This window comes from Mus musculus, chromosome 6 (genome assembly GCF_000001635.26).
Source record: "Mus musculus strain C57BL/6J chromosome 6, GRCm38.p6 C57BL/6J".
In the NCBI taxonomy this organism is placed as follows: Eukaryota; Metazoa; Chordata; class Mammalia; order Rodentia; family Muridae; genus Mus; species Mus musculus.
In genome coordinates, this window is record NC_000072.6 from 83,214,540 (window position 1) to 83,227,977 (window position 13,438).

At 48.5% G+C, this 13,438-nt stretch overlaps 1 protein-coding gene across 4 annotated transcripts in view; it reads left to right on the plus strand.

Moving 5' to 3' along the window:
* The window catches only part of Slc4a5 (solute carrier family 4, sodium bicarbonate cotransporter, member 5), a 97,366-nt gene that overhangs the window by 6,960 nt on the left and 76,968 nt on the right, over positions 1-13,438 (plus strand). For 3 of the 4 annotated variants that reach the window (XM_006505964.2, XM_006505965.2, XM_006505967.2), the window contains exons 2-3: positions 10,130-10,207; positions 11,657-11,848. In XM_006505964.2, coding sequence (XP_006506027.1) covers positions 10,130-10,207; positions 11,657-11,848 — 270 coding nt within the window. Of the gene's footprint in view, positions 1-5,283; positions 5,382-10,129; positions 10,208-11,656; positions 11,849-13,438 lie in introns of those variants that run through there. The other variant, XM_006505963.3, reaches the window with a different exon arrangement.

The following is a 13,438-nucleotide window of genomic DNA, read 5'->3' on the forward strand; positions in this document are numbered from 1 at the left end:
CCATTTGCACCAGGTTTTATGCAGTGCTGGAGACTTGAACCCTCGGCTTTGAGCATGCTAGGCAAGCACTCTGCCAACTGAGCCACAAATGCAGCTCCTGTAAAACATTGCCATGTCAGTGTGAATAGTCAACTATGGTATTTCTGCATAGGTCTAATTTGCTTAATTTTTTTCAAGATTTATGTATCTCCCCTCTCTCTCTCTCTCTCTCTCTCTCTCTCTCTCTCTCTCTCTCTCTCTCTGTGTGTGTGTGTGTGTGTGTGTGTGTGTGTGTGTGCCTGAATGTATGTTATTATCTCCTAACTATACAGACCAGTCGGCCTCAAATTCACAGAGATCTGTCTACTGCTGTTTTCCCGGTGCTGGGATTAGAGGCGCATGTTGTTACAGCAAGCTATATTGGAAAAGAAAACTCCTCTATATGTGTTATCCTAATCAGAGCACACTAGTGCCTTTAGTGCCTTTGATTCTCAATGATGATACCCCCCCCCATCACTATGCACACACCATGTCAAAGTAGACCTGCAACATAGTGATCCTTCATACACAAGAAGACTGATTTCAATCAGGACGCGAATAGCTTGGCAGAAGTGACCAGAGTACTGTGTCCTAGCTCAGAGAATGCAGCCTGGATGGAGGACAGAAGGGAAGTGGCCAGTTGTAGCTGCCTGCCTGGTCTGGTCCCCTCAGGTCCTTCCTGGTCTTCCTCGTTTCCACTGGTAGAATTGCTCAATGGCTACCAGGGAAGCTTTGTCACTCTTGAAAGATGGGAGACCTTGAGGGTCTGGCTTTCTTAAGGAAAGGTGTTGCTGTCTAGCAAAGCTCATTTTTCTCTGTGGGAAATGAAATTTGTGACTCTCCGCCTGCTGCTGAGGATGGCCTCCAGGTGGCAGCAGAGATTAGGCAGGAGGGGAGGCCCAGCCCTTGCTCTGCCGGGGCCTGCAAGGGATGCTGGTTTCCAGACTCTAGGAAGGCTAGGAGTCCCCTCCCCCTATCTGCTAAAACACAACCCACCTGGTCCCCACCAATCCAGGACATGTTGCCAGCTTCCTCCGAGTGTCACTATATGAGGTGACACTAGCCAGACACTGGCCTAATATGCCACCCGAATGGACTCAATCAGCCTCGGATGCAGAGGTGCTTGCTCCTTTATCAAGGTCCCACAGAGATTTGAGCTGACATCTGAACCCATTTAAAAACCCAAACAAACTCGAGTTGAGTTCGTATTTGAACACAACTATCCACAAGCCCTGCTTTATTGTGGTAACAGGGACATAGCAGCGAATCAAAAAAAGTCTTTCCCACATTAGCGGGCAAGGCAATAATGCAAATACACAGGCAGTGCATAATGCCTGCATGTGCTGTCTGTAGCCCTGGGTGCATTATTCCCTGCGCTGTCTGTAGCCCTGGGTGCATTATTCCCTGCGCTTCTATAGCCCTGGTGCATTATTCCCTGCGCTTCTGTAGCCCTGGGTACATTATTCCCTGCGCTTCTGTAGCCCTGGTGCATTATTCCCTGCGCTTCTGTAGCCCTGGTGCATTATTCCCTGCGCTTCTGTAGCCCTGGGTGCATTATTCCCTGCGCTTCTGTAGCCCTGGTGCATTATTCCCTGCGCTGTCTGTAGCCCTGGGTGCATTATTCCCTGCGCTTCTGTAGCCCTGGGTGCATTATTCCCTGCGCTGTCTGTAGCCCTGGGTGCATTATTCCCTGCGCTTCTGTAGCCCTGGTGCATTATTCCCTGCGCTGTCTGTAGCCCTGGGTGCATTATTCCCTGCGCTTCTGTAGCCCTGGTGCATTATTCCCTGCGCTGTCTGTAGCCCTGGGTGCATTATTCCCTGCGCTTCTGTAGCCCTGGTGCATTATTCCCTGTGCTGTCTGTAGCCCTGGGTGCATTATTCCCTGTGCTGTCTGTAGCCCTGGGTGCATTATTCCCTGCACTTCTGTAGCCCTGGGTGCATTATTCCCTGCGCTGTCTGTAGCCCTGGGTGCATTATTCCCTGCGCTGTCTGTAGCCCTGGTGCATTATTCCCTGCGCTTCTGTAGCCCTGGGTGCATTATTCCCTGCGCTTCTGTAGCCCTGGGTGCATTATTCCCTGCGCTGTCTGTAGCCCTGGGTGCATTATTCCCTGCGCTTCTGTAGCCCTGGTGCATTATTCCCTGCGCTGTCTGTAGCCCTGGGTGCATTATTCCCTGTGCTGTCTGTAGCCCTGGGTGCATTATTCCCTGCACTGTCTGTAGCCCTGGGTGCATTATTCCCTGCGCTGTCTGTAGCCCTGGGTGCATTATTCCCTGCGCTGTCTGTAGCCCTGGTGCATTATTCCCTGCGCTTCTGTAGCCCTGGGTGCATTATTCCCTGCGCTTCTGTAGCCCTGGGTGCATTATTCCTTGCGCTTCTGTAGCCCTGGGTGCATTATTCCCTGCGCTGTCTGTAGCCCTGGGTGCATTATTCCCTGCACTTCTGTAGCCCTGGGTGCATTATTCCCTGCGCTTCTGTAGCCCTGGGTGCATTATTCCCTGCGCTGTCTGTAGCCCTGGGTGCATTATTCCCTGCGCTGTCTGTAGCCCTGGGTGCATTATTCCCTGCGCTTCTGTAGCCCTGGTGCATTATTTCCTGTGCTTCTGTAGCCCTGGGTGCATTATTTCCTGCGCTGTCTGTAGCCCTGGTGCATTATTCCCTGCGCTTCTGTAGCCCTGGGTGCATTATTCCCTGCGCTGTCTGTAGCCCTGGGTGCATTATTCCCTGCGCTTCTGTAGCCCTGGTGCATTATTCCCTGCGCTGTCTGTAGCCCTGGGTGCATTATTCCCTGCGCTTCTGTAGCCCTGGTGCATTATTCCCTGCGCTGTCTGTAGCCCTGGGTGCATTATTCCCTGCGCTGTCTGTAGCCCTGGGTGCATTATTCCCTGCGCTGTCTGTAGCCCTGGGTGCATTATTCCCTGCGCTGTCTGTAGCCCTGGGTGCATTATTCCCTGCGCTGTCTGTAGCCCTGGGTGCATTATTCCCTGCACTTCTGTAGCCCTGGGTGCATTATTCCCTGCGCTGTCTGTAGTCCTGGTGCATTATTCCCTGCACTTCTGTAGCCCTGGTGCATTATTTTCTGTGCTTCTGTAGCCCTGGGTGCATTATTTCCTGCGCTGTCTGTAGCCCTGGTGCATTATTCCCTGCGCTTCTGTAGCCCTGGTGCATTATTCCCTGCGCTGTCTGTAGCCCTGGGTGCATTATTCCCTGCACTTCTGTAGCCCTGGGTGCATTATTCCCTGCGCTGTCTGTAGCCCTGGGTGCATTATTCCCTGCGCTTCTGTAGCCCTGGTGCATTATTCCCTGCGCTGTCTGTAGCCCTGGGTGCATTATTCCCTGCGCTTCTGTAGCCCTGGTGCATTATTCCCTGCGCTGTCTGTAGCCCTGGGTGCATTATTCCCTGCGCTGTCTGTAGCCCTGGTGCATTATTCCCTGCGCTTCTGTAGCCCTGGGTGCATTATTCCCTGCGCTTCTGTAGCCCTGGGTGCATTATTCCCTGCGCTGTCTGTAGCCCTGGGTGCATTATTCCCTGCACTTCTGTAGCCCTGGGTGCATTATTCCCTGCACTTCTGTAGCCCTGGTGCATTATTCCCTGCGCTGTCTGTAGCCCTGGGTGCATTATTCCCTGCGCTGTCTGTAGCCCTGGGTGCATTATTCCCTGTGCTGTCTGTAGTCCTGGTGCATTATTCCCTGCACTTCTGTAGCCCTGGTGCATTATTTCCTGTGCTTCTGTAGCCCTGGGTGCATTATTTCCTGCGCTGTCTGTAGCCCTGGTGCATTATTCCCTGCGCTTCTGTAGCCCTGGGTGCATTATTCCCTGCGCTGTCTGTAGCCCTGGTGCATTATTCCCTGCGCTTCTGTAGCCCTGGTGCATTATTCCCTGCGCTTCTGTAGCCCTGGGTGCATTATTCCCTGCGCTTCTGTAGCCCTGGGTGCATTATTCCCTGCGCTTCTGTAGCCCTGGTGCATTATTCCCTGCGCTTCTGTAGCCCTGGGTGCATTATTCCCTGCGCTTCTGTAGCCCTGGGTGCATTATTCCCTGCGCTTCTGTAGCCCTGGTGCATTATTCCCTGCGCTTCTGTAGCCCTGGTGCATTATTCCCTGCGCTTCTGTAGCCCTGGGTGCATTATTCCCTGCACTGTCTGTAGCCCTGGTGCATTATTCCCTGCGCTTCTGTAGCCCTGGTGCATTATTCCCTGCGCTTCTGTAGCCCTGGTGCATTATTCCCTACGCTTCTGTAGCCCTGGGTGCATTATTCCCCGCGCTGTCTGTAGCCCTGGGTGCATTATTCCCTGCGCTGTCTGTAGCCCTGGGTGCATTATTCCCTGCGCTGTCTGTAGCCCTGGGTGCATTATTCCCTGCACTTCTGTAGCCCTGGTGCATTTTTCCCTGTGCTGTCTGTAGCCCTGGTGCATTATTCCCTGCCGTTTCTCAGTCTAATAGCTGCACCGTTAGACGCCCTCAGTGGGACAGATCCCTTCCCAGCATCAGTCCTTAAAGACCTAAACACTGAAAGTTAAACACCTTCAAATGAGCTGTAACTTTGTCCCAACGGGGGTCACATGGTAGACCTAGGCCTGCGTAGGTTTCTAGAAATGATGCCACATCTCTTTGGGCCTTAGTTTCCCTGAATTTAAAATGGGTACTTTGGGGTAGGATGAGATCATCCTCATGTTTTTCTTCCAACTATAACATCCTTCCAAGGCAGAATAAATGAAACAAAATAGCTAAGGCCAGAGAGAAGGTTGAGCCATTAAAGATATCTGCTGACAAGCCTGACGACCTGAGTTCAATACCCAGAGCCCTCGAGGTAGAAGGAGAGAACTGAGTCCCACAAGAGGTCCTCTGACCTCCGTATGTCTACTATGGCACACACACACACACATACACACACACACACACACACACACACACACACACACACACACATACAGGATACAGAATTTCAAAGAGAAAAGATCTTAGATACAACTGAGCAGGGAGATGAATTGGTATTTCAGATTCAAGGCTGGAACATACCACAGCCATGAACTGCTCACGAGGTTAAAAATCACCAATGAAATCTGAAAAGAAATTGGAGTGGTGTCCCCTGCCCATGACTGTTGTCGTCCCCAGCTAGCCCCTGCCATGCCCTGGTCTGTCCAGCCAATCAGGCATCCCTGCCTGACCCTGCGGGAGTTTTCCTTCCCCCACCCCAGTCACATGGCTGACCGCTACTGAACCCTAGAAGTCAATCTCCAATGCCCCAAATACTGCTCAGTCTGGAAGCCACAGAAAGCCTTCCTGCAACCCAACGGGAGCTGAGCCAGGGGCTCTGGTCTTCCTGCCATTTGGAGCCTGGTGTCCACTGCTAAGAACACACAGGTGGGTCTGCAGCCTGAAGTGTCATATATGGAGTGTGTTTTTCCAGTGTGGATCCTGAGTGTTGAGGCAGGATTGGCACACACACTGGCCCAGAATGCTAGACAAACCCTCTATATGAGCCCAGGGTGTTTGCCTTTCCTTGTTAAACCGTATTTGTCTTTCTAGAGTCCACTGGTTTGATGAATGGAGCTGAGCAGAGACTTCTGCGCTCCCAGAACCCTGGTGAATGGTTTCAGCTTGCTTCTATCTGAAGGAAGCAAATACCTTTTGCTTCTTGGCCCCTTGTATTTCTGTTTGCCTTTCCAATGCCTGTGAGACAGGCAATACTTCAGACGGACCCAGAAGCCTGAGGCTTGCCTCTTCTCTCCCTGAGAGTTGTAGAGAAATGAATGGTGCCTGTTGGTGTAACACCGGGGATGGAGAAAGACTGGTGGCCAGCTATTCATACCGCACTTCTGCTTCTAGGTTGTGGATGTGGTGTGTGGCATGGTTACGGGCAGTTGCTCAGGAATATTTCACTTTCTTGTTTTTTCCTTTCTCTTCTGGAGTATAGGGGTTTGCTTGGTAGGCCCGGAGGCAACAAATGAGCCTCCAGTCAAAAGGTGGCCTTCCTCTGGTTTCTCTGTTCTTTGCTCTGTTTGGTTCGTTTGAAGTAGGGTCTCTTGTGTCCTAGGCTGGCCTGGAACTAGCTAAGTAGCACAGGCTGGACCTGAACTCCTGATCCTCCTTGCCTCCATCTCTCAAGGGATGACAGGCATCTGAAACCGTGTCCACCTTCCTTTGTCTGGTTTCTAGCTCAGTTTCCTAAGGTCTGGCATGGTCCTGGCATGGTTTGTTTGACAAAAACCATCCAAGGTATGGCAGAGGGGAAGTCTCTGGTTCACCGGACACCATGCTATCTGGTCTAACGTTCTTAACTGTAAAGGTTAAATTGCTTAAAATACAGGTAGAAGAAAATACTCCTAATGGTTGAGCATCAAGTGTAGTGCAAGCTTTCTCCTAGATAGTTCATGTCCAGAGCCATGGCTGTCCATGCTGAGGATAAACTAGCATCCTTTGCTGCTCTCCCCTAATAATCAGACTGTCCATCCCGACTGTGCCCAGGCCTGTGGTGTACATATCTGAATGGGTTTGCCTGAATCAATGTGCCCTGTGGATGGGGTGGGGGAGCAAGTGTTCAGATGGCAGACGACTCTGCCATCAGGGTTTTGACAGTCATGAGGTGCTATGTATCTTACAGCTGCCCATAGCTCTATGTCCTGCCATCCTGGACATAAAGGCTTGGGTGGGGACTTGGAGTGTCTGTGTGCCAGGACACCATTGATTCAGCCCTCCAAGTTTAGAGTACTTGTCTTGTCAGGAAGGTTTTAGAGTATTCTTGGGGATCCTGGGCTGACAGCAATGACATGGAAAGGTGCCAGCCAGTGTCTCCGGACAACAGACGATTTGGTCTGAACTGTGAACCATGCTCAAGGCCAGGGTGATTTGGGATCTGAGGTAGATAAGAAAATGCTGGTTCTGGTTGGGTAAGGGCGAGCCTGTAGGTAGGAGAAACTGTCCTTGTAAGTTCTTCCATCTACTGCATGCCAGGGGTCATTGCTACAAACCTTTTGGTAATATATCACAGTGGTTGTAGGGGTTGGTTCTCTTCAGATGTAGGCACTCAATCAACTGAAGGTGTTGAGGGAAGTGACAGCTTCTATGGGGCCCTGGTTGTGGTGAGTACAGGAATTCAGACAGTGCTCAGAGCCTGGAACCCAAAGGTGGGTGTCTGGTGGAAGCCTATCCCAGAACCCTCCATTCACCATTCCTCCCTCTCCCTTCCTCCCCATCCCTTCTTCCCTTCCCTTCACCCCTCTCCTTTCATCCCTCTCTCTTCATCTCTCTCTCTTCCTTCCTCTTCCATTCTTTCCTCCCTTACTTCCTTGGGCTTAGGACTCAGAAACTCAGTACTGGCTCTACCAGAGCTGGCTCTATGACTTGGAGCAAATGATTTTAGTCTCCTTGTTGCTGTTTTTCCAATGTGTAAATGTGTGTGTGTGTGTGTGTGTGTGTGTTCACACATCAAGCTTGAAGCCATTGTAAGATACGTGAGATGCTGTCTTGTGGAGGCAAAGGTAGACATTCAGATAAAAGTACAGGCATTAAAGGGGAGAGAATTGAACTGTTGTGATGTTTAAATATGAATTTTTTTAATTCACCATTTTGTGTGTGTGTGTGTGTGTGTGTGTGTGTGCGTGTGTGTGTGTGATGCCAGTTTGGAGAGATCAGAGGACAGTTGTGTGTAGTCATTTCTCTCTCTCCACCTTTATGTGAATTGTGGGAATTGAGCTCAGTTCCCCAGACTTTGGGGGCAGTGCTTTTACCCAGAGCCACTTCCCTGGCCACCACTGGAATTTTGCACAGCACATTTTAAAGGTAAATTGTCCATGAATTATGTTAGGGGACCTTCAGGAGTGGGTTGGGTTTTCTAAGAATAGGGCTTACTCTTCATTTCTGTCCTTATATGGGGCTTTCCAGATGTGCTATGATGTCAAGATTTGAAACAGCAGAGGGAAATTTGCTAATGAGATGGCACCATCATTACAAGAAAGCTAAGGAAAGCTAGCATCTTGGAGGTCTGCCAGCCTTTGCACCAGCACCTAGACACCCTGCCCTAGCCTTTCCCTCTAGACCTCCTCTCCATCCCCCAAGACAGTTATTTCCATCAGTGATGTTCAGAATACTTAACAGCCAATATGGCAGTGACACTGGCCTGGTATAGAAGACAACAGATCAAATCGAATGCACGCCAGTCATCAGACACATGCCCTCCACCTTGTGTTTTGAGACAAGCTTTCTCATTTTTGCTTGGAACTCTCAAATTCAGCTAGGCTGGGTGGTCAATGAACCCCTGTCTCCAACTCCCAATCACTGGAATGGCAAGTGTGCAATACCACATCTGGGTTTTTTTTAAGTGGATTCGGAATGGGGAGGGGCTGGAGAGACGGCTCAGTGGTTAAGAGCACTGATAGATAGCACTCTACAGGTGTGACATTTATTGGCACAATCAATTGAGCATGTTTTGCTACTGTTGTTTGTTTTTGTGATGGGTCTCAGTTTGTAACCCTGGTTGACCTGGAATTCACTGTGGTGACCAGGCTAGACTCAAACACAGAGATCTACCAGCCTCTGCTCCTGAGACCTGGAAGGAAAGGGGTGTGCCACCATGCCCGGCTCTTGTCACTCCCTTTCTATTGCACAAAAGTTTTTAAACATGGCGGGTGTGGTGGTAAGCACACCAGGTGTTGTGGTGACTACCTTTAATCTCAGCACCCAAGAGGCAAGGATGGGAGTATCTGTGAGTTAGAGATTAGCTTGGTCTACATAGTGAATGTCAGGCCAGCTAGTGCTACATAATGAGACCCTGTATCAAAACAACAACAAACAAACAAAAATAAGCCTTTTGTACCAGCAGTTCGTAGTTGATCAATTCAGGTATTCAAAACATTTTTAATGTCAAGTTTGATATTTCTATTATTTTTTAATGGTAGAACTGTAGTTTTAGAAATCCTAAGGCTAAGAACTCTGCGTAGTTCCCAACACAGACAATCTGGGTTTGAATTTCTCTTTCTCTATTTTGGCAGTAATTAAAATTCTTGGTGCCTCAGTTCGGTATCTGTATAATGGGACTAGTATGGTTGGAGGTGAGGTTCAGTGGTTGAATACTTGTGTATTAAGATAGGCAAGGCTCTGGGTTGCATCCTCAGCGAAGTAAATTAATACTAATACCAATACTAATATTAAGTCATAAATGGGAAGCATTCAAAATGCTACCTATTAATGACAGCCATTTTCATCTGTATTTTATTTTTTAAATTTACAATTCTATTTTATTTTGTGTATGTGTGTTCAGGTGAACATGACACAGGTATGTTGTACATATGGAGGTCAGAGGTTAACCTAAGGTACCGTTTTTTCTGCATGTCCTCCACCTTGTGTTTGAGACAAGCTTTCTCATTTTTGCCTGGAACTCTCAAATTCAGCTAGGCTCAATGATCAGTGAACCCCTGTCTCCAACTCCCAATCACTGGGATGGCAAGTGTGCAGAACCACATCTGGGTTTTTAAAAGTGGGTTTGGAGTGGGGAAGTGCTGGAGAGATGATGGCTCAGTGGTTAAGAGCACTGATTGCTCTTCCAGAGGTCCTGAGTTCAATTCCCAGCAACCACATGGTGGCTCACAACCATCTATAATGAGATCTGATTCCACACACATATATAAAATAAATAAATCTTTATTTAAAGTGTATTCTGGGGCTGGTGAGATGGCTCAGCAGATAAGAGCACTGACTGATCTTCTGAAGGTCCTGAGTTCAAATCCCAACAACCACATGGTGGCTCACAACCACCCTTAATGAGATCTGACGCCCTCTTCTGCTGTGTCAGAAGATAGCTACAGTGTACTTATGCATAATAATAAATAAATCTTTGGACCAGAGTGAGCGGGGTTAACTGGAGCGAGCAGAGGTCCTAAAAATTCAATTCCCAACAACCATATGAAGGTTCACAACCATCTGTACAGCTACAGTGTACTCACATACATAAAATAAATAAATCTTTAAAAAAAAAAAGATCTCAGGGTGGGGCAGGGGCAGTATATTTTGGAATCAAACTCTGCTAGCAAGGCAAGACTTCACTCACTGGGCCATCTTCCCAGTGTCCTGTACCCTTTAATGTTCTGAAGCTCTGTCCATCTTTTCCTTTGTAGTGATGAAGGTGGACGAGGAGAAGGCTGGGGTCAAAAAGCTGGACCCCACAAGCTACAAGAGGAGACAGCCAGAACAAGGTGAAGACGCTTTGAAAACCTCATGTGAAGCCCAGGGGGGGGGGGTGTCTGAGAATTCTGTCTTTACCACCATATCAGCACTCCTAGTTGGGGACTACAGAGAGCTGTCTCTGTCCTTGACTCTTGGCAGTGTGTCCTTGAAGCTGGTAGACCAGTGTGCCATGTCCTAGCAGGCGTGCCCAACAGAACACTAACTAGCTCTGACTGTGGCCCAACACAGAACCGTAAGCTTACTTTAAGAACTTTCTGATGGGCTGTGGAGACAGCCCAGTGGGGGAAGCTTTTGCTGTTTGCTGTGCAAGTATGGAAACCAGAGTTCAGCTCCCAGAACACATGTAAACGTTGGGTGCCTGTGGCAGGCATTTGCAGTTTCAGCACGTGGAAGGTAGCGATAGGGAATCCTTAGAGCAAGCTGGCTAGCTAGACTTACCCAGTCATCCAACCCTGGGTTTGAGTCAGAGCGCTCGCCTGAATAAATAATATGGAGAATAGCTAGGGCATCTAGCATCAATCTTGGGCTTCCACAAGCACACGATGTGTACACACACAAAAGCCCATACATGTGAACATGCACACACACCCCTCAAACACTCCCAATTTTTTTGGCATTAATTTTTTTTTTTGTAACTCAATTGTGCAGTTTTTGAGGTGTGAACTTTGTAGTTGACAGTGTCATGTTTTCATATTAAAAAGACTGGACTGAACATGTCTCTAGGGACTGGGCATTTTGTCTGTGTGGATTAGGGCAGAGTTTCCCCCAACATATAGCCATTGAATTTATGAGCGCTCCCAGCTATGATCAATGACAGATACCAACATTTAGAACACACAGAAACCAGCAGCTCTGTTAGAATCTGCACAAGGCAACTATGGGGCTGTTCCTGTTGAAACAGAATTTCTGACTTGGAGGACCTGAAGTCCGTAGTAAATAATCTCTGACTTAACAACGGTGTGATGTGATGTTAAAAAACTGATGTGTCTGTATGTAGTTAGTTATGTGCACACGTGAGAACAGGTGGCTCAGAGTCCTGAGGAGGCTATCAGGCCCCATGGAGCTAAAGGTAGAGGCAGGTTGTTGTGAACTGTCTGGTATAGGTGCTGGGAACCAAATTCAGGTCTTCTGTAAGAGCAGCGTGTCATAATTACTTCTGAGCCATGATGTTTTGATTTTATAATGATGGGTAAGCAGAAGCAGAAGCAGAGAGCATGCTTCAAGCTTTAAATGTGGACTTATTTCTCTGGGCTTGCTTGTCATCATTGCTGCAGAGTGGCAAGACTGAGAGGTGGGGCCCTTGTATTCTGACAGAACCTTCATCCCAGCACCTGGTGCGCTGGTTCCCAGGTGGAATCCTGCCTCCCCAAGCGTCGGGATTTCGGCTCCATCCAGACGCCCCACATCCTCCAAACTGCTTCTGAAGCTGACTCTCCCTCTCTGTGCTGTTTCCACAGATTTCCCTTCAATTCATATTGGGTTTCCAGTTCCCAGTTACTCTCAAAGAAAAAGCGACTCAAAGGGACATCTTTCAGGCCTGCAAAAAGTCCAGTGGTCCCTGAAACCAGGCAAGCCTCAGCAGGAGCTGGCTGGCCCAGGGATCAGGGCCAGCAGCCAGGGAGGTGCCGTGGATTTTACCAAAAGGACTCGTAAGTTCCTTCAAGGGCATGTTCCTTCAAGAGCCAACCTGTTGGTGGGTACAGTGCAGCCAGGTTGGGGGTTCTCCATAGAATTTGGACTACTTCAGCATTGACTGTCAGGAATCTATTACCCCCTCCCTCTCACTGACACAGCAGACCTGAGGCTCCTGTCCTTCTGGGCTGGAGGTATGACTCAAAGCACTTGCCCAGTGCACAGGAAGCTCTGGGTCTGATGCCTGGTACCACGTGAACCAGGCATGGCGGTCATGCGCTTGGAACCCCGGCACTGGGAGGTACTTTCATTGAGCTGAGGTTTGCAGTGACTGGCCGCTTTCATTTGAGGCTGCCTCACCCGCTGGCTTTTGTCACTTGTGTTGGCAAATCAAAAAACAAAAACAAAAATGAAAATCGCCACCGGGACTTTTGTTAAGAAGCCTTCCCTCCATTTTGGAAGGAAGTTTTGTGGACTGAAAATGTTTTTTGAAAGTATATTTACACTCATTTCACGGGCAGAGGTTTGTGTTGTGGTGAAAATGTGGAGTCTAAAGGACAGTTTGTGGGAGCCAGTTCTCTCCTTCCACCACGTGGGAACAGGGAACCGGGGATCAAACTTGGGTCTTCAGGCTTGGAAGCTAATGCCTTTGACCGCTGAGCCATCCTTCCTGTCACTGGCTTGGAAGTTTTACTCTGGAGTGTTTAATCGATTTTGGGTTAGTTCCTGTGGATGGCAGAAGGTAGGTATCTTGTTTCCATGGTTTCCCAATACTGATGGATAAAGTAACTGATCTATCACCATTGTATATTCTTGTTATGCTTGTCAAATATGCTTTTATTTGTTGCTGTTGCTTGCCAGTACTGTGCTGTTTTGATTCGATGTAGCTCTGTGACAGTTTGAAGCAGGCAGTAGAATCATCTTTGTTAATCCCTACCTTACCCTGAGAGAGAGGTATATCATTATCCCATATTTACTTCAGGAGACCAAAGTTCAAAGACACAAAGCACAATCCAGTCTGCAATCAGTGAAGCTGTGAAACAGGAGACTCCAAAGCCTGTGAATGACATTCTTGTCACTGGTCAGTCACCATGCCTTCCAAGTAGCCGAACTGGCCTATGGTGAAAGAGCTAGGCTGGTAGGAATGGATGGAAATAGCATATTCTCTCCTCCCTCTCCATCTTTTTCTTTCTTATTACCAATCCCTTTCTCAATGTGAACATAAGTTAGGAACTCAATTCTTACAGGTTGTTCAAGCTTCTTTCGAGCCTAGAATGTGTTATGACTAGACCCTTTAAGCCACGATGAGCATGGATAAGAGACATGTTTTCTGCCCTGGAAAATAAGTGCTTTTGTGAAGCAGTAATTGATTAATCTGCTCTAAACTCCCCCCCCCCACACACATGCACACACACACGCACACACACACACACACACACGCACGTACACACACACACACACACACACACACACACACACACACACACACAGCCTTGTTTTCAATATGCCCTAAGCAGCTCAATGGCTGCGACACTCCCAAACTTCCCCTCGGCTAACATATTCGCCCCTCCAATATTCTGGAGTTAATAATTACTGAATCTATATTT